The sequence below is a fragment of the Vipera berus genome (assembly GCF_964194415.1).
Source record: "Vipera berus genome assembly, chromosome: W".
Classification (NCBI taxonomy): Eukaryota; Metazoa; Chordata; class Lepidosauria; order Squamata; family Viperidae; genus Vipera; species Vipera berus.
The window spans coordinates 53588450-53608724 of NC_138210.1; the positions used below are offsets into that span (position 1 = coordinate 53588450).

The following is a 20275-nucleotide window of genomic DNA, read 5'->3' on the forward strand; positions in this document are numbered from 1 at the left end:
TGCATTTACGTAAACGGAGCGCTTTCTCGATCCTGTTCCTCCCATAAGTTTCATGAATGGAGAGAAGGCCGCACAGAAAGGGACGCTGTAAGCGTGGCTTCCGGAAGTCCGTAGTCATAGAGTAGGCATTCTAGAGGCCGACCCATCGTTCGAAACGGAACGTTTCCTGCAATTGCTCTATTTCCAGGCGTCCATAGAGTTAAGAGGGCAAGACAAGCCCTTTGCTCATCGGCGTTACGCCACGCCAATGGCGTCCAAACCGGAATCGGAAGCAATATGCCTTAAGCTACTTCTTTCTTCGGTTCTTAGATTCGCCTTTGGGGCTTCCATGATGAACGTAGGAGCGACGTGCTTTGTTGCGTGAAGGCTTTAACGGGGGACTTGAGAAGAAGCCGGAGCGGCGTTGTGAAGTGAAGAAGAAGCCGGTGAGGAGGAATAAAAATCCTTAATAAGTGGAGGAGGTTGGACTGGGGTTAATGCCTTGTTTAATCTCCAGACTGATTGAAACGCTAATTCTCTTTCTCCCCCCCCCCCCCCGGTCCTCCTAACAACCCTCTGAGGTAGGCTAGGAGGGGGCCGCTTGGGGCTCAGCTGGCTTGGCGAACCCTGTGGCCCATTGGAGAGATCCTAACTGGCTCTTCCCCAGTATTTTCGCAGCTGCTCTCTGCCTGGCCTCTCGATCGTACTTTAGTACTTGGCTACTGTAACCATACGCCTTTTATTATACTATAAAAAAACGGTCTGTTATTTCAGAAAACTGCCCTTTAGATTTAATTGTTTTTCTTGGTTTTGCTCTTCACTTTTCCTTTGTAAAGCAGCGTTATAAACAATTGTGTTGTTTACGATTTCACAGTTTTATTAATTTATAATATAAAAGGCAAAAGCAAATAGTAGGAAAAATAAGGGGGGAAAGGAGAAGTGTTGAAGGGAGAAAAGGGAAAAAAAGGCTCCCTCTGGTGCAGTAGAATAAAACAGTAACATCAAACCTCAGCTTTTTACTTTAATATAATAGTATAAACTAGCCATTTCTGTAACAACAAACTGAGATATTGTGGTTTTAAATTATCTTCTACATTTGGGCAGTAGGGCTTAATTTATTCTCAATTTTCTGTATTTGTGCATTTTGACATTTATGTCACTGTTCACCGCCCTGAGTCCTTAGGGAGAAGGGCGGTATACAAATCAAATAAATAAATAAATATTAGAAAGAACATATTGTGAGGAACTAGTAATATATGGAAATTTTTGACTGAAATGGATTTGATAGGAAAGCAGTTACAACTGTGGTAAGGAAGAAATTCAGACAGAATGAAAGAGAAAATAAATAAATAAATAAATAAATAAATAAATAAATAAATAAATAAAATAAACCTTTATTGTCAAAGTACAACATGTGTACATTGAGATTAGCTGAGCCTCCCCCCCCTGCTCTCTCCCCCCAACACACAGTGACAACAAACCCTCCATCCTACCACATCATGTGAACCAACTACACCACACACCGGCCTCCCAATTCAATTGGGCTTAGCATCCCAAATTGTTGCACTTATTCAGATTCTAAGATTGTGTATTACTTTCTAGACTAGAGAGTTGCATAGATTACAATTATTACATGGTAACTGCACCTTACCAAGGATTATATTCCTTTACTGGCATCTGGAAACTGAAATCCTACCTTCTGAAGGGTGGGTCGTTGCAGAAATATAGGATTGGAACTGTTTCCAAGCCAGTAATGAGAAGTAAGATGAATGAAAGGCCGAATCGTAATTTAATTACTTTAGGGTGTGTGTTTTTTATTAGCCCTGGTTTGACTGACTTCTTTAATCCAGTTTTATTCTCTTTTCAGCCTTGATCCACCATGTCTTTAGCAGATGAGCTTTTGGCTGACCTTGAAGAGGCAGCAGAGGAAGAAGATGGCAGTTTTGCAGATGAAGAGGATGAGTATCCCATTGAAGATGTCCATGAAGAGATGCAACTGGATCTGGCAACCGATTCGGTCAAGAGTATTGCCAAGCTGTGGGACAGCAAAATGGTAAGAGAAATAGGCATCTTTCACATAAAAGAGGACTCGCCAATTTAATATGTTTGTGAAGTCATCTCTAGGATCATGCCAATTTGACCAGAGGGAGGTGCAGTCAGAAATAAAATATACCTTGGAAATTAGAAAGGCACTAAATGTCCCTTAAATGGCTTCCTGTTAAATAATAAGGTTAGATTTCAGAATTGATTTTGGCCTCAACACCACGTGTTCTGTAACCTGCCATTACTGTTTTACACTCTGAAGTTCACGATGGAGGGGAAGCATGGCCTTAGATCTTTTTATTCCTTTTGTGCAGTTTGCTGAAATTATGTTGAAGATTGAGGAGTACATCAGCAAGCAACCAAAAGCATCTGAAGGTATTGTTGGATTCAAATTTGTCTACGAAGAAACAGCAGTATTGATAACACTTCTTTTAATTTTTTTGAGCCTATTGAGGTCACATCCTGTTCCTGCATTAAGACAGCTCATTTCCCTTCAGTCAAGAGCTTGGACACGTCAATGAACTCACCTCACAGTCAACTCCACTGCATAGATATCGACTATCCTCTTTTTCTCTCCCCAGTTCTAGGTCCAGTTGAGGCTGCTCCCGAATACAGAGTCATTGTGGATGCCAATAACCTCACCGTAGAGATTGAGAATGAACTGAGTGAGTGAAAAACCTTGGCTGCTGATTTGGGATAGGGCAAGGAACGCACTATATTAGGTGTTATATAGTGATACATATCTGTACTGATATCAATACAATGGATTTCTGGGAAAGGAATATGAATTAATAGTGTAGAAGTTTGAGGCACAAGGATATATAAGTGGGCTAATTGTTATGCCATGAAATGCATGGCAGTTCAAAAGCTGTTTTAGGAAATGTTCCTCTCTCAGCAACAAAAAATTAAGCCTGGACTATTTCTAGAGAAATTTTTTTGAATTAGCAGTACTAAAATAATACTTTTGATGGCTTGCTTTATTTTTTTCTGCTATCATGCTCTAAAAACCAAGAAAGACTTGCTGAGATTCTTTTAGCGATTTCCTTTACAAGTCATTCTCAACTTACAACCACAATTGATTCCATATTTCCATTGCGAAGCAAAATAGTTAAGTTTTGCTCCATTTTATGACCTTTCTTGCCACATTTGTTAAGTGAATCATTGTAGCTGTTAAGTCAGTAACATGGCTCTTAAGTGAATCTGGCTTCCCCATTGACTTTGCTGGTCAGAGGGTTGCAAAGGTTGATCGTGCCCGTTGCTTAGCATCCAAATTTTGATCATGTGATCATGGGGATGCTGCAATGGTTGCAAATGTGAAAAGGCGTCTTAAATCACTTTTTTTAGTCACTAAATGAATGGTTGTAACTCGAGGACTATCTGTATTGTTTCTCACCTATTGACCGAAATCTTGCCAAACTAAAGCAGACTGTGCATCACAAAATGTACACTCTGGGAACTATTAAGCAGGAACCATCTTCGCCCTCTTTCTCTCACACAAACTTTCTGAACTGCAAAGTCTCTTGCTCCTCTGAAATGCCCTCCCTCCCTCCTGGGATTCCAGAAAACATTCCATCACACCTCCCTACCTGGCAAGTGCCAGAAGCACTGGATCAGAACATTATTCCCATCCTACCTTGGAATTACAGAGCTTGAAGTCTAATCCATCTATAGATTATTAAGTTCAGGAAACCTGTTCCACACTCCCAATCACCGTAATGCTTTATGGATTGCTGTCTTTTGTCTCTAGATATTATACACAAGTTTATCCGAGACAAATACTCCAAGCGATTCCCAGAATTAGAATCCCTTGTTCCCAATGCTTTGGATTACATCCGGACTGTTAAGGTATCGTGTTTGTTCTTAAACTATGCAAAGTTCATTCTTCTGTTTACTCTCACGAATAACTTAAGTGCCTGTCCTCTGGAACGAGTTCCCCCCTTGATTAAGATGGCTGCCATTCTTCTGCTGTTTAGAAGAGCTGTGAAGACTCGGCTCCTCACCCAGGCCTTCAGTGAGGGAGATTGATGCCGCTCCTTCATCCTGCTTGCCATTGTGTATCTTTATTTTTTATTGTTTTTATTGACATTCCTTTGATTGTTGTCCAGAGAAGTTGAGATTCAGGTGGCAAGTAAGTTTAATTTATTATTACCATCATCCTCCATTGTGTTTCTGCATTCTTAACACTTTCACCCTATTGGTTACTTTTGTTGCCGATTCACTGGCCATATTAAGAATTTGCATTTAGATTTGCTGGACTGAAACTCAGTACTTTTCTTCAGCTTTCCCTTGTCTGGTATTCTCCATAAACATTAAATCAGCCCAAACCAGGCATTGCTCTTATTTTAAAAGTTGTAATCCTGCACATATGGAGGGTATAAAATACAGAAATGGAAATTATTGGTAAGCTCCAGTTTTATGAATCATGTATGAATCCAGCATGAAAGCCACCTTGGCCAGTCCCCCTGTCTTAGCCCAAACCACCTCACAGGGTACTTGTGGGAGAAATGAGAGGAAGGAGTATTGTGTATGGTTGCAGCCTTAAAATATTTATAAAAATAATAGAAGTGGGATAAAAATCAAATAAAAATGGGTGCAGGAAATGTTGGTGAGAAGTTCTTCCATGTGTATAGGAAGATAACGATAACATTAACATTTGTTTCTCTGAAATATTTTTTAGACTTTGTTCTCAGCCAGATGTGCACGCTGACTTAAAAAGACGCCTAAGGTTGTCCTTCAGGCTTGCTGTGCACAAGGCATGACAGAAGGAATTGGAAAGGATATGGGGGGGGGGAACAGGCCCTGTTTTTAGTTACAAAAGCTGAAGGAAGCACCTTGCAGTGCTACATCTCTGGCAAGGATGAGACTAAGGGGTTAGATAATATTCTACAGAGAATAGAATATAACTAGAATACGGAGAATAGAAGCTTCAGCCTCTTGATGGTCCATGGTGAATCTATTAGTGAAAGATTCCAGAACAGGCTTATCTGACGGCCTGGCATTTTGAAATCAGATGAAGTATCTGTGGTATCTCTCACAGTGCCAGTCAACCCAGCATGTATTCGTACAAAAATTCCTGGCTGATATCAAAAGCTAACCTTCAAATGTCGGACATTTGCAGGAACTGGGCAACAGTTTGGACAAATGCAAGAACAACGAAAACCTTCAACAGATTCTTACCAATGCCACAATCATGGTGGTCAGTGTCACTGCATCCACTACCCAAGGGTAAGGTGGGCCTTCTATAAGAACCGAGGGGAGTATTTAAAAGGGATTTGGGAGATCAGGTCTGGGTAGGGGCTGGGACCAAATCCACACACAGGGCCAACCCCCCTCCCCCCCCAGATTGTTCCACTCCTGACTGAAGGTGGGGCATTCCTTTAATTATTCTTAATTCTTTGCACACTGAGAGAAAAGATCTTCCAGCTTTCTCTTTGGTGTACTTTCTTTTCACCTTCAACCATTGTATCTTACTGCGTCGTCTTGAGGGGCTGGGAGTGGGAGGCACCGTTCTGCGGTGGTTCTCCTCCTACCTCTCGGACCGTTCGCAGACGGTGTTGGCAGGAGGGCAGAGGTCAAGCCCTAGGCCTCTTAATTGTGGAGTGCCTCAGGGTTCGGTGCTCTCGCCCCTCCTGTTCAACATCTATATGAAGCCGCTGGGAGAGATCATCCGTAGCTTCGGGGTGAAATATCATCAATATGCTGATGATACCCAGCTATTCATCTCCACCCCGAACCAACCCAGTGATGCCCTCGATGTGATGTCCCGTTGTCTGGAAGCGGTACAGATTTGGATGGGAGAAAACAGGCTTCGACTCAACCCGGCCAAGACTGAGTGGCTGTACATACCGTCATCTCGTTTAGTCCAAGAGGTTCCATCTCTGACTATAGGAGGAGAGATGTTACCTCCCATTGATAGAGCACGCAATCTGGGCGTCCTCCTAGATTCACGACTCAGTTTTGAAGATCACATTGGAGCCGTGGCTAGGGGGGCATTTGCACAGATTCGTCTTATATACCAATTGCGCCCCTTTTTGGACCGAGATGCCCTACGTACAGTCACCCACGCACTCGTTACCTCCCGTATTGATTACTGTAATGCTTTCTACATGGGGCTGCCCTTGAAGACCACCCGGAGGCTTCAGCTGGTGCAGAATGCAGCTGCACGGGTTGTGATGGGAGCTCCCCGATACTCCCATATTACACCCCTCCTGCGTGAGCTGCATTGGCTACCAGTTGCCCTCCGGGTGAGATTTAAGGTGCTGGTACTTACCTTTAAAGCCCTACATGGCTTAGGTCCGGGATACTTGCAGGACCATCTGCTGCCGGGAACAAATTCCCATCGTCCAGTACGCTCACACAGAGAAGGCCTCCTCAGGGTACCGTCAGCTAGGCAATGTCGGCTGGCGACCCCCAGGGGGAGGGCCTTCTCTGTGGGAGCGCCAGCCCTATGGAATCAGCTCCCCCCTGAGCTTCGGATGGCCCAAAACCTCCAATCCTTTCGCCGCGGCCTCAAAACACACCTGTTCCACCAGGCTGACCTAGACTGACAGGCATTTTAATTAATTTATATTTAGTATTTTTAATTCATTTTTTAAATTCTCTAATTTTAATTTATTGCACTGATGTTCTCAATTTCATTTTTATCTTGATTTCTGTACTTATTATATGTTTTGTTGTTAGCCGCCCTGAGTCCTTCGGGAGATAGGGCGGGATATAAATCCCATCAATAAATAAATAAATAAACTAAGAGAGGAGGACTACTTAGGTATTTAAGAAAGCTTACAAGAATGAGTAGTGCTCCAGCAGAATTGATATACTTTTAACCATTATAGTAGTTTTCCGTTAGAGGATTGTATGTTCTACATGATGGGTGAAAAGTGCTGGAGTTCAAATGAAAGTGGGGTGGGGGGTTGTGCTGCTTGTACATTGACGTCTGACAGTACCATATTTAAGAGAGGGCAGGGAGATAAGAAAGTTGTGTATCTAGCTTTTTTCTAAGTATACTTGAGAGCAGGAATAAAAATGTTAGCCCGAGTCAAATATTATTCTTGATGCAGCTTGCCTGCATCGCCGAAGATCAGGAAAACATTGCCTTATTATCTCTGCCCTTACATACGTTCCTGAATCCTGCAAACTCTGAAAAGTGTTTCATTTTTTCTCTCTCTTCCCTAACTCTGTGCCCTTCAGATTCCAGCACAGATAAAGGAATGGAAAGAGTTAACATCCAAATCCACTACATCTAAAGCCAAACCTGGTCCCAACAGGCTAGGGTAGAGGGAACTAATATTTATAGGATGCTACTGAGAGACCCTAATGAAAAGGACCTTGCGTTAGCATGTTGCTAATATCAGTGACGCAGTGGCTCAGTGGGTTAGGACGCTGAGTTTGTCGATCTGAAGGTCGGCAGTTTGGCGGGTCGAATCCCAAGTGCCGCGTAACAGAGTGAGCGCCTGTTACTCGTCCCAGCTTCTGCCCAGCGTCCTAGCAGTTCGAAAGCACGTAAAAATGCAAGTAGAAAAATAGGGACCACTACGGTGGGAAAGTAACAGCGTTCCGTGCGCCTTTGGCGTCTAGTCATGCTGGCCACATGACCACGGAGACGTCCTCGGACAAGTGCTGGCTCTTCGGCTTTGAAACGGAGATGAGCACCGGCCCCTAGAGTTGGAAACAACTAGCACGCATGTGCGGGGGAACCTTTACCTTTAATATCAGTGATGCAAAATGAATATGAAATTACAAGAGGGCACTTTCTGTCACCGCAGGCAACAGTTGACTGAGGAAGAACTGGAACGCATTGAGGAAGCCTGTGACATGGCCCTAGAGCTGAACCAATCGAAGCACCGCATCTATGAGTACGTGGAATCCCGTATGTCCTTCATTGCCCCCAATTTGTCCATCATTGTTGGGGCCTCCACTGCTGCCAAGATCATGGGTAAGATTGTTGGTGGACAGCCTTGCGCTGCACATAGTTTTTGACTAAGCTGTAGAGTTTTGCAGGAAATATGTGGGGGATGTGTGAAAGCCCTAATAAGCAGGCATATACATAGAATGAAGGCTACTGCTAAGCTTGTAAGCCGCCCTGAGTCTTCGGAGAAGGGCGGGATATAAATGGAATTAAAATAAAAAAATAAATAAAATTAAAATCTTTTCCCCTCTGAAAGGATGATTTTGTTTTGTTATTAGGGGAAGCTATTTTGCCCTTATGCTTCAGCTTTATCAGAATAATTCACAAGTCAGCTGTTTTTTTCCCTTCATTTAAAACTATGGAACCAAGAAATGCCCAGCCGAACAGTGAAAATTCTGTTTCTAATATACGATTAATTCTGGCAAATCTCCACAGTCGGGGATTAGCAAGTATCCTTTGTGGACAGCAAGTTCAGCTTCCCAGGGAGAGGCCCTTCTCTTCAAATTCTCAACAAGCGGGGAAAGTGACATGCCCCAAATTAGATTAGATTAGATTAGATTAGATTTATTGAATGTATATGCCGCCCTTCTCCCTAAGGACTCAGGGCGGCTCACAACAAAAATTTAAGAAACTTGGAATACAGAATTTAAAAAAGAATTAAACAATAAATGTAATAGATACATGACAATTTAACTCAATAAAAGCCAAATTTAAAAAAACATAGTCCAGACCCGCTTGCTGGAATAACCAAGTCTTGACCGAAAGCCTTGAAGCTTCTTGGCTGTTCGATCCTGCTTTACGATGTTCACCCTCCGTTTCTTCTTTGATTAAGGCATTGCTGGTGGCCTCACCAACCTTTCCAAGATGCCAGCTTGCAACATCATGCTCCTGGGAGCCCAGAGAAAAACTCTCTCGGGCTTTTCCAGCACTTCTGTATTACCACACACCGGTTACATCTACCATAGCGACATTGTGCAATCGTTGCCTCCGGTAGGTGTGTGAATCCAAAGCTGCTTTTCTGATTGATGTATTCGTGCATCAGGCTCCAGCCTTGATTTTTCTTCATTCTTTGTAGGATCTGCGGAGGAAAGCTGCACGTTTGGTGTCAGCAAAATGCACCCTAGCAGCTCGAGTAGACAGCTTCCATGAGAGCGCTGAAGGGAAGGTGAGGCGTGCAGGTTACTAAGGCAGCCGCCATCCAACTTTTCTGGCTCTGTGGACTGGCGGAGGAAGAGGAGGCAGCGGGGAGGGGGGGATAGTTTTGTGCGCGCCGCTTTCACAAGTGCAACTTCGCAAGTGCATGCGCACACTCGCCCACCACTTCTGAATGGGTGCGTCCTGGCACTGGGCCGCGGACCAGGGGTTGGGGGACTCCTGCTCTAGGGCACTGGGGTAGTAGCAGGGATAGGAACAGAAGTCAGACTTCCTGGGACATCTCTAAGTGAAGTTTTAAAAGACTTTGTTTCACTGAAGATATGCAACAAGTCCCTAAGATATGGACCTTCTTCGGAAAGCTATTTAATCCTTCTGGAGCATGTTGGGTACCAGCAGTAATTATTGCTTTTGTGTTTATAAACATTGTAGAGAATCCATACAGGCTTAATAAGGAAATGGGTAATTCCCCTAAATGAAAGGGGATTTAGATTGGATTGTCAAGACAAGGAAGTAGGGTATCTCTCTGGCTGCACATTTTCCTGTTCCTCTTCCTAGAGAAGAGCAGAATTGGCTTTGCAATCCAGATTATCTCTACACCAAAATATCTTAAAATATCTTAGATTGAGAGGTGCTAGCTGGCTCAAGGTTTGTCAGAGCCTGGGTTGTTTTTGAACTTGAGTTTCCAGGGTCTAGTATAACCTATTACCCTTTCCTATTTTTGTGAGAATAGAGTTTTCAGTTTGGCCTAGGGAATGGATCTACTGTGAGAGGCAGATTAAAAACAAAGTAACTGATTTTTTTGTAGGGAAAGGTTACAAAGATACAGCAAGAGGACAGGTTGAGAAGGCCAGTAGATCAGGTTTAGTCTGTAGGGATGTAATCAGTCCGGTTTTTAGTATGGCTCCCAGAACTCAACCTCTTCAGATACCAGAGGAATCATAAAAAAAACCCCTGAACATTGGGTTTGTCATAGGGCCATGGTGGCAAACCTATGGTACGCGTGCCACAGGTGGCACGCAGAGCCCTCTTTATAGGCATGCGTGCCATCACCCCAGTCCTAGGCCTTCAGCTGGGTTTTATAAAACCTTTTCACTTTAGGCCTCTGCCAAACGTGTGCAAAAAAAAAGGTTCAATTTCAACTTCTCGTGGGGAAAAAAAGATCTCGCAAAGTTGGAATGTGAACCAATGGGCCACACCCACCCAGCAGCCAATGATACGTAAGTGGAGTTTAGGTTGCAGTTTGGGCACTCGGTCACTAAAAGGTTCGCCATCAATGTCATAGGGTGTTGCTCATGTATACGCATGGAGTCTACGAACAGCAGATGCAGCAACCAATTTTCTTCAGTGAAAGCTGGAACGCTCACTTTTTCCACTTGGATGCAATGTTGTTCTCCAGAGCTGTTCACTAATGTGACCTCTCCCCCCCCCCCCCAGCTTGAAAAGAGCTGCTTTTGCCCGCTGTAACTTCATGTTTTACTTCTGTTAACAATCTAGGTTGGATATGACCTGAAGGAAGAGATTGAGAGGAAGTTTGATAAGTGGCAGGAGCCACCTCCAGTGAAGCAAGTGAAGCCACTGCCAGCCCCTCTGGATGGACAGAGGAAGAAACGGGGAGGCCGCAGGTATGGGGAGCTTCGGAAGAGCTAAGGGGGAAGGTCAGGTCAAATGCCAGGACGTGAGAAGCAGGTCAGTTAATATCTGTCAGGGTTCTTTCTTTTCCAAGAACTGGACACACCACAGCATAACACATCTGTACACAGCATTTTATTGCACCACATGCCATCCCTAACAGTAGACTATCACTCTACCCTTGTAGCACTTACAAGATGATGTTGCCATGTAAATATGTCCTTAATACTCTAATACGTAGTTTAAGCCAACATCTGTGTGTAAACTGACATACAATCTTCCTTCCAAAAATTCTTACACTGGTTAGGATGAGGCTTTAGTGTGTTTTTATTCCTCTTTGAGTTGCTACTGAGCTCTCGCAGGATGTGCTGCTCATTGTAGCTTGTGGTCCTGGCAGTTGACTGATAAGTCGTCTTGCCGACTTGCCATACCTGCCAGTCTCCAGAAGTTGCCTCCAGTGCCCCCATCTGAATGCCATTTGTTTTTCTCCTTGCCACCTATAGACAGACAAGACAGGTTTTTTTTTGTTCATTGACCAGGACGCTCATTTTTGTTGTGGTAGAGCTAAGAACCGCTTCCAACTATTTGGAAAAAGGTGGTGAACCATTAAGTACACAAAATCGGGGATCCATACCCAGGGATTCTGATATTCAGCGCACAACTCATCTGGATTTTACAATCTAAAATGATCCTTATTATGGTCATAGACTAGCATAGGTCATAGCGTAGTAAACTTGCAATTTTCAGGGTATTTTTTGTTTTTTGTTTTTAAATCTTTTTGCTGGCTTCAGGTATCGTAAGATGAAAGAACGCCTTGGCTTAACAGAAATCCGAAAGCAAGCCAACCGGATGAGCTTTGGAGAGGTACGAGATTCTGCACCGTCACAGAATCTTTTCTCTGTTGTTGCTTTCAAATGTCTTCAGTTCTCATTCTTCACATCTGAGGAATGAAGTTATACAGGTGAAACTCGAAAAAATTAGAATATCGTGCAAAAGTTCATTTATTTCAGTAATGCAACTTAAAAGGGAAAACTAATATATGAGATAGACTCATTACATGCAAAGCAAGATAGTTCAAGCCGTGATTTGTCATAATTGTGATGATTATGGCGTACAGCTCATGAAAACCCCAAATCCACAATCTCAGAAAATTAGAATATTACATGCAATCAATAAAACAATCAATAGAACAATATCGGACCTCTGAAAAGTATAAGCATGTATATGTACTTGGTTTGGGCCCCTTTTGCAGCAATTACTGCCTCAATGCGGCGTGGCATGGAAGCTATCAGCCTGTGGCACTGCTGAGGGGTTATGGAAGACCAGGATGCTTCAATAGCGGCCTTCAGCTCTTCTGCATTGTTCGGTCTCATGTCTCTCATCTTTCTCTTGGCAATGCCCCATAGATTCTCTATGGGGTTCAGTTCAGGCGAGTTTGCTGGCCAATCAAGCACAGTAATCCCACAGTCAGCTCGTCTGCGGAAGGAAGCATGAAGTGCTCCAAAATCTCCTGGTAGACGGCTGCATTGACCCTGGACTTAATGAAGTACAGTGGACCAACACCAGCAGATGACATGGCTCCCCAAATCAACACACACTGTGGAAACTTTACACTGGACTTTAAGCATCTTGCAGTGTGTGCCTCTCCATTCTTCCTCCAGACTCTGGGTCCTTGTTTCCAAATGAGATGCAAAAGTTGCTCTCATCAGAAAAGAGGACTTTGGACCACTAAACAACAGACCAGGTCTGTTTTTCTTTAGCCCAGGTAAGACGCTTCTGACGTTTGTTGTTCAGGAGCGGCTTGACAAGAGGAATACGACATTTGAAGCCCATGTCCAGGATCCGTCTGTGTGTGGTGGCTCTTGATGCACTGACTCCAGCCTCAGTCCACTCCTTGTGAAAGTCCCCAACACTTTTGAATGGCCTTTTCCTGGCAATCCTCTCCAGGCTGTGGTCATCCCTGCTGCTTGTGCACCTTTTTCTTCCACACTTTTCCCTTCCACATAACTTTCTATTAATGTGCTTTGATACGGCACTTTGGGAACATCCAACTTCTTTTGCAATTACCTTTTGAGGCTTTCCGTCCTTATGGAGGGTGTCAATGATGGTTTTCTGCACAACTGTCAGGTCAGCAGTCTTCCCCATGATTGTGATTCCTACTGAACCAGACTGAGAAACCATTTAAAGGCTCAGGAACCCTTTGCAGGTGTTATGGCTTAATTAGCTGATTAGAGTGGGACACTTTGAGCCTAGAATATTGCACCTTTTCACAATATTCTAATTTTCTGAGATTGTGGATTTGGGGTTTTCATGAGTTGTAAGCCATAATCATCACAATTATGACAAATCACAGCTTGAACTATCTTGCTTCGCATGTAATGAGTCTATCTCATATATTAGTTTCCCCTTTTAAGTTGCATTACTGAAATAAATGAACTTTTGCACGATATTCTAATTTTCCGAGTTTCACCTGTATGTGGAAACTTGATGTTTTATTTCTTCAGATGGGCAATACCGTTACCGTTCTAAGTAACTACCGGAAAACTTGGTTGCTTTCCTTTTTTATGTGCAAAGCCCCAAGCCATGTTCTGGGCTGCTTTCTGAACATACCGATTTGAATTGAGAACACAAATCATTTCTGCCTTTCAGAAGTGCTTCTCGTAAAAAAGAGGCAAAATTTCCTAAATCTTTCAAGCTGATGCTCCAGTGTCCATCCTGAGTTTTGTTTCTGATGATTCTAGGTTGGGGAGCATCCCCCCCCCCGAAGCAACAGGTCTACAACTCGGGGTTACTCCTAAACTTAACAAGTGTTGCCGAGTAGGCAGGGGAGAGTGGGGCACCAGTTGCACCAGTTTTGTAGCCCTTCCTGGAGCATGATTCCCTGTTGACAACTCCCTGTGCCCTTATCATGTCTTAAATCAACTTAATGTAGTACAGGTAGTCCTGGTCTCATGACCACAATGGGGACTTGAACCTCCGTTGCTAAGAGGTGCGATCATTGAGTCACAGCTAAGCGAATCATGCGGTCATTAAGTAAATCTGGCTTCGCCCATTGACTTTTATCAGAAGCCTCCTGGAACAATGGAAAATGGCAGTCATGTGATCCTGGGACACTGCAAACGTTATGAATACCTGCTGGTTGCCAAGCACTTAAATTTTGATCATGTGACCGCCAGGATGCTGACAGTCATGAGTGCGATGTCTGATCATAAGTCATTTTTCTCAGCACCATCAACAACTTCAAATGGTTGTTAAATGAAAGGTCGTAAGTTGAATATTATCTGTATATATTTCAACATATTTTGAAGATTACCTAGTCAAGTATGCCATTGGCGTGAAATGCAGCGGATAGGTGAGATTTACCAGTGCTATATAGCAGTACTGTAAGCATGGCATTAACTACCAATAGGTTCTTGAGTACAGTTCCAGGTGCTGGTTTTAACCTAAAACGCTGTCCACGTGTTTGGCTATCTGAAGAGTCATCCGCTTGAGGTAGAACCAAGCCACGTGGTCCATTTGGGGACAGCTGCTGTAAAATGAAAGAAGTCCTCTGGTGGTAGAGAAATGACATAAATACATTATTTACTTCACTTCCTCTCATGCCTTTCTTAGATTGAAGAAGATGCTTACCAAGAAGACCTTGGGTTCAGTCTTGGCCATTTAGGCAAATCAGGCAGTGGCCGTGTCCGGCAGACCCAAGTCAACGAGGCCACCAAGGCCCGCATCTCAAAAACACTGCAGGTGAGTGAGGAAATGGAGAACACTGGCAGTATTCAATTTCTGGTTTTGTCCTTCTAAGGAGCAGGTTTGGCACAATCTCATTACAAACGCTTTGGGCTTTTATAGACCTCCAGAATCAGGTTTAGCGCTTTTGGCTAAATGCATGCAACATGCTGCAACTTCATGTTTTATTGCCGACCTTGGCAACTTTTTAAGATTTGTGGACTTTCAATTCCCGGCATTCCCCAGCCAACCCTCTGTAAGTTGGAAGTCCACAAGTCTTAAAAGTTACCAAAGTCAGACACCCCTGCTTCATTGCATGTGAATGCTACCATTGTAGTTTGTAAACTGTAGTTCAGTCATTGCATGCAGTCATAGTCACAAGATCAGCTGTGTAATCTTTTATCACTGGGTGTGATTGTTTTGAGCATGTATGCCTTGATTCTTGCTTAGGACTCTTTGGAAGTCTCTCCGTGCCCAACGCCTTTTACTCTCCACCTGGATGAAGTACTTCTTGAAGCCTTTACTGGGCTTAAATTAGTTGCCTGTTCTAACAGCATAGCTTACCATTAGGATTTTACTTCGGGGAAGACTGCAAATGTTCCCAGAGGATATCTGGAATACTTGATCCCTACCATTTCTAGCCACTGATTTCCCTACATGATATATTAAATACAAGTAATCCTTGACTTACAACCACAATTGGGCCCCAAACTTCCATTGCTGAGCAAGGCAGTTGTTAAGTGAGTTTTGCCCCCATTTTACAATCTTTCCTGCCACAGTTATTAAGGGAATCACTAGAATGGTTTAAGTTGGTAACACGGTTGTTAAGCGAATCTGGCTTTCCCATTGATTCTGCTTGTCAAACGGTCACAAAAGCTGATCATGTGACCCCAGGACACTGCAGCCATCCGAAATACATGGCAGTTGCCAAGCATCCAAATTTTAATCACGTGACCACCACAGGGATGCCGAATGGTCTTAACTGTGAAAAACAGCCATGTCACATTTTTCTGTGCCATTGTAATTTCGAACAGTCACAACGAATGGTTGCAAGTGGAAGCCTACCTGTATATATATTATCCAATACATATTAAAACCCAAATGTCACCTTTTTTTCCTCGTCCCAATCAGCGCACGCTCCAGAAGCAAAGCATGGTGTATGGGGGAAAGTCAACCATCCGGGACCGTTCCTCTGGGACAGCTTCCAGTGTGGCCTTCACTCCACTGCAGGTAAGCATAGCTCTTGACTTACATTCCAGTTTCCTGTTACTCATCCATAACAGGAAAGCTAGATCATGCTTGGGAGGGATATGAACCTCCTAAGAATCTTCTACCTTGTCTTCTTTTTACAAAACAGACCAAACCACTGTAAGTAATTTTCTGTCTTCGGTGCTCTCTGAGCTTGGTCGTTTTCTTGCAGACATTTCATTACCCAAACTAGGTAAAAATCATCACCGATTATGTTACTTAGTTTGGATAATGAAACGTCTGCAAGAAAACGAGCAAACTCAGAGAGCACCAAGGACCCCTCATTTCAACGCTGAGCTGCAAGTCTTCTCCTTTGTTGGTAACCATCTGTCTCCAAGCTGGGGGGGGGGGGAATTGGGAGTAGATTACAGCCCTTCCTCTCCTCTTGAGCAGCCTCTTCTAACCTGACGCTCAGCTGTTTTGCAATTGCAACTCCTCGAATTCCGCAGCTGAAGGTTGCCAGGTTTGGATAAACTCTGCACAAATCTTGGTTTTTATTTTGCCCGTGCAATCTTTCCCCTATCTACTTGCAGGGTCTGGAGATTGTGAATCCACAGGCAGCTGAGAAGAAGGTCACCGAAGCCAATCAGAAGTACTTCTCCAGCATGGCAGAATTCGTAAAAGTAAAGAGTGAGAAAAATGGCATCATGTCCACCTCATAGCGAATATGGGTGCTGCTGTTTCGACCAGTAGTTGGAACCACATCGCACGTGCTGATAGAAAAGTCTACACTGGACGTGGACCTCACTGAGGTTGAAGCTCAATAGACTATTTGACTTTCACAACTCAAGGTTCTTTCCAAATATCCTAATGACACCATTTCCCCCCCCCCCCCCGCTTTCTGTTCCCATATAATCCATCAGAGAGAGCCTGCTATTGTTTTATCTATTGATGCGTTGGAATGGCCGAATAGAACTGAGTTCAGTATTCAAAATAAATTAGTTAAGCAGTAAGCTATTTAATGGCCCATAAGAGCTGTCCGGAACAAAAGGGCCCTGTCTTCCCCTGTCACAGATTGTCTTATGTGTCAATTTTAATACAAACTAATTTTTGTAAATACAGACTGAGATGCTACCATTCTTTCTCCATTGCTGTCTAGGAGCATTGGGTAGCTAATCCTTTCTTCTAGATTCTGAGTTAAAAAGAGATTACTTCGATTAAAAAAAACAAAACACTTTGCTTCCTGTGCGTTAGATTACATATTTCTCAGGAATTAATTGTAACAGGACTACGTGTAGGAGGTGGGGCATTAGAAATAATTTCTCTAATAGTGCTTCTGTAGTTGGGTGCCTCCCTATTGTGTGGGTTTGGGCTCCCAGGATTCCTCAGCCACATGGCTATTTTTGAATTCGGGGGATTAAAGTCCACCCATATGGAAGTTTTCACCTAAGACCTTTGGACAGCACGGAGTTAGGGTAGGAGTTACTTATATTTAAAGCGGGAAAGGTAAAAGTGCATCATATGTATCTAAACCAAAACTTGTGTTATGTTATATGTAGTAATGTGGTTGAGTAACTCTGGGAATGTGCAGATAAATTGCATTCTATTTCTAATACACAAGTGAATCATTAAAAGGACAATTTTTCTAACTTCCAGGTGTCAGTGGGAATTTTATTTAGTGTATTAAAATCATAGTTGCTAAAAATTAGTCTCTTTCTCAATCAAGGGCACGGGATCATGCTAGATATGTGTATGCAACAATAAGACAGTGAATGTGAGCTGGCATTACTTTCAGGAAGAATAACTAAAGGGTGGTGAAATAGTTGAAGTGTTCTTGTATATTTTACTTGCAATAGTTTGAAAAATGCATTCAGTGTATATTTTGGAAGAACTATTATTAACACCTGTATCTAATCCCCTTGTTTTGTGGAGTAAGAATAGGGGAGAATTCTTGCGCTATCTTTGTTTGCTGTCTTGTGGCTTGAACATTGTTCTCCTAAGCATAGCCCTTACTTCCTATACCTTTGGGATAGATAGGACTTTACTTTCTAGTAAACTGAGCGCAGATTAGATGCCATCAATAGTTGTCATCAACTCTTAAGAGACCACATAGATTTTTTTCCCCCACGAAATTTAGCAGAGACAAAAGATGTCACAATTAACCAGTGGAACAGCTTGCCCCTAGAAATTGTGGGCGCTCCATCACTGGAGATTTTTAAGAAGAGGCTGGACAGTCATTTGAGATGGTATAGGTCCTCCTGCTTGAGCAGGGGGCTGAACTAGAAGACCTCCAAGATCCCTTTCAGCTCTATTTCTATTTTATTCTATTCCTATTCCTATGGTAAAGGTAAAGGTTACCCCCGCACATGCGTGCTAGTCGTTGTTGTGATTCAGGGTCAGCCTGTGGGTCCGGCAGCCGGGTCGGATGACTCGGATGACTCAGACGAGGGGGAGGAGGAGGGTGTTGAAGACGAACTTGCTGATGATGGCTTGGAGGCTTCGCAGAGCCCCCAGCCAGGCCCCTCTTCTCAGCTGCGCGAGCCCGACAGTGCGGATGATGATGACCCACAGCTGGCCCTGTTCAAGGACGCCCGACGCAGGAGGCAGTCAAGCAGGAGCAAGCAGAGAAAGGCTGTGGGACTCCTCGGAAGGAGGCACAGGGAGGCCACGCCCTGAACTCTAATAAAGGGAGTGTTTGGGGAAGGGCTGGTTGCTGAAAGCAACCGCTCCGTTTGAGGATCAAAGTTCCGATATCTTGTTTCATGTTCTGTTGTTTGTTTGTGAATTAAACTTGGCAGACGTTTTCCAGCCTCAGACGTTTTCCAGCCTCTGCCGTTTGTACAGGGGTTGCCTTTCTGCAAGGCCGGTAGCAGGCTGGTACAGAACAGTCGTTTCCAACTCTAGGGGCTGGTGCTCGTCTCCGTTTCAAAGCCGAAGAGCCAGCGCTTGTCCGAGGATGTCTCCGTGGTCATGTGGCCGGCATGACTAGACGCCAAAGGCACACGGAACACTGTTACCTTCCCACCATAGTGGTCCCTATTTTTCTACTTGCATTTTTTACGTGCTTTTGAACTGCTAGGTTGGCAGAAGCTGGGACGAGTAACAGGCGCTCACTCTGTTACGCGGCACTCGGGATTCGACCCACCAAATGGCCGACCTTCTGATCAACAAGCTCAGCGTCCTAACCCACTGGGCCACCACGTCCTATTCTATTCTAATATTCTAGTAGCCAGCATTGTAAAATCATAATTTAATCTGGCATTTTCCATTGCTTCACAAAGAATCCAACGTGGCTAAGCCATTTTTGCAGGCTTAATCATGCTAGCCAGTATTCAGGAGGTGAAATTCTTTTAGTCTTGTTTTGTTATGTAGCAATATAATCTGTTGTGCAACCCTGTGACCTGAAACCATTATGACCGAATAAGTTCTGAAAACAAAACATCAGTACCTCCAGGAATTGCCAAATGCTTCCTCCAATGGGCAAAGACAAGGAATCCAAACCTTTAGGGAAAGAGTTAAATTTGTAAAAACATCAAATAAAAAATGAAAACAATATTGCTAATAGACTGACCAATGTGAGAATTCTTTAAATATTTAAAATAAAAATCCAGAAACCAGCCACAGATTTACCTAGGGACCTAACAAGCAGATGTAAGGGGACAGGGTCGCGTGTGCTTACTAACAGCGAGGTTTTTGCTCGTTATTCTGTAAATGCAGCCCTGCAGCTCATGCAACAATAGGATTCAGCAAAGCAAGGGGTTATATTTCACTAGTGAAGTTGGTCTCTCTCTTGGATTATGCCTGTTTTATTTGGATGCTGAGATCCTGCACATATCTCTCAATAGCAGCAAAGTGCCTTCATTTTATCAGCTCGTGAACACTGCTGTGCCCGCCTAAATCTGGGACAAGCCTTTTGTGATAACTGGATAGGAAATGCTGAAATAAATCATTAAACCAAAGCCCGAATAGAATCTCTACCTTGGAAAAAAATCGTTCTTTCTTCCCTGATTGGAAATTGTGCGTTTAATCGACAGCTTGCCTCTTAAAGAGTTTCCTGCAGATTGTCCCGCCCCGACCCCTTTTACCTTAATGCAGGGGTCTTCAAACTTGGCCCTTTTATGACTTGTGGACTTCAACTCCCAGAATTCCTCAGCCAGCTGGCTGAGGAATTCTGGGAGTTGAAGTCCACAAGTCATAAAAGGGCCAAGTTTGAAGACCCTTGCCTTAATGTAACCAGCTTCAAAACGTGCATACCAATACAAAAGAGGAAGGTTCTACGGGGCGGCACAGCCGTCCAATGAGGAGACAACATGTGCAGGCTCGCTTGTTTACAGCCAATGGGGAGACACGGCCTCGACTCTTTCGCGCTACCCCCTTTTTATTTCAGCCAAATATCAGAACCAAGCAATTAAATGACAAGGCTGCCATCCAATAGCCTTTCTTCCTCTTGCCAGTATTCGTGTACAGGAAGCGATAGTCAATCAAATAAGAGGGAGATTTGAGGGACAGCTTTGTTACCCATTAGGAGGCAGGCTTTGACGTAAACTCCGCCCTCTCGGCTTGTTTTTCGCGGAGTAGTAGGCGTAGCGTAACTGCTCCATCTGCGCCTCTTCAACCAATGGTAGCCCCAAAGTGCTTTGAAGGACACCACCT

General features: G+C 43.7%; 1 protein-coding gene across 1 annotated transcript; it reads left to right on the plus strand.

The window, feature by feature from the left end:
* Positions 1–251: 251 nt before the first annotated feature.
* Positions 252–19177, plus strand: LOC308676693 (U4/U6 small nuclear ribonucleoprotein Prp31). Its single transcript, XM_081342686.1, has 14 exons — positions 252–425; positions 1847–2032; positions 2337–2397; positions 2604–2687; positions 3770–3867; positions 5141–5247; positions 7785–7954; positions 8760–8917; positions 9003–9092; positions 10577–10704; positions 11503–11575; positions 14324–14452; positions 15566–15664; positions 16216–19177. Exons 2-14 carry the CDS (start codon positions 1859–1861, stop codon positions 16342–16344), a joined length of 1500 nt encoding a protein of 499 aa, XP_081198812.1. The 5' UTR covers positions 252–425; positions 1847–1858; the 3' UTR covers positions 16345–19177.
* Positions 19178–20275: the final 1098 nt, after the last annotated feature.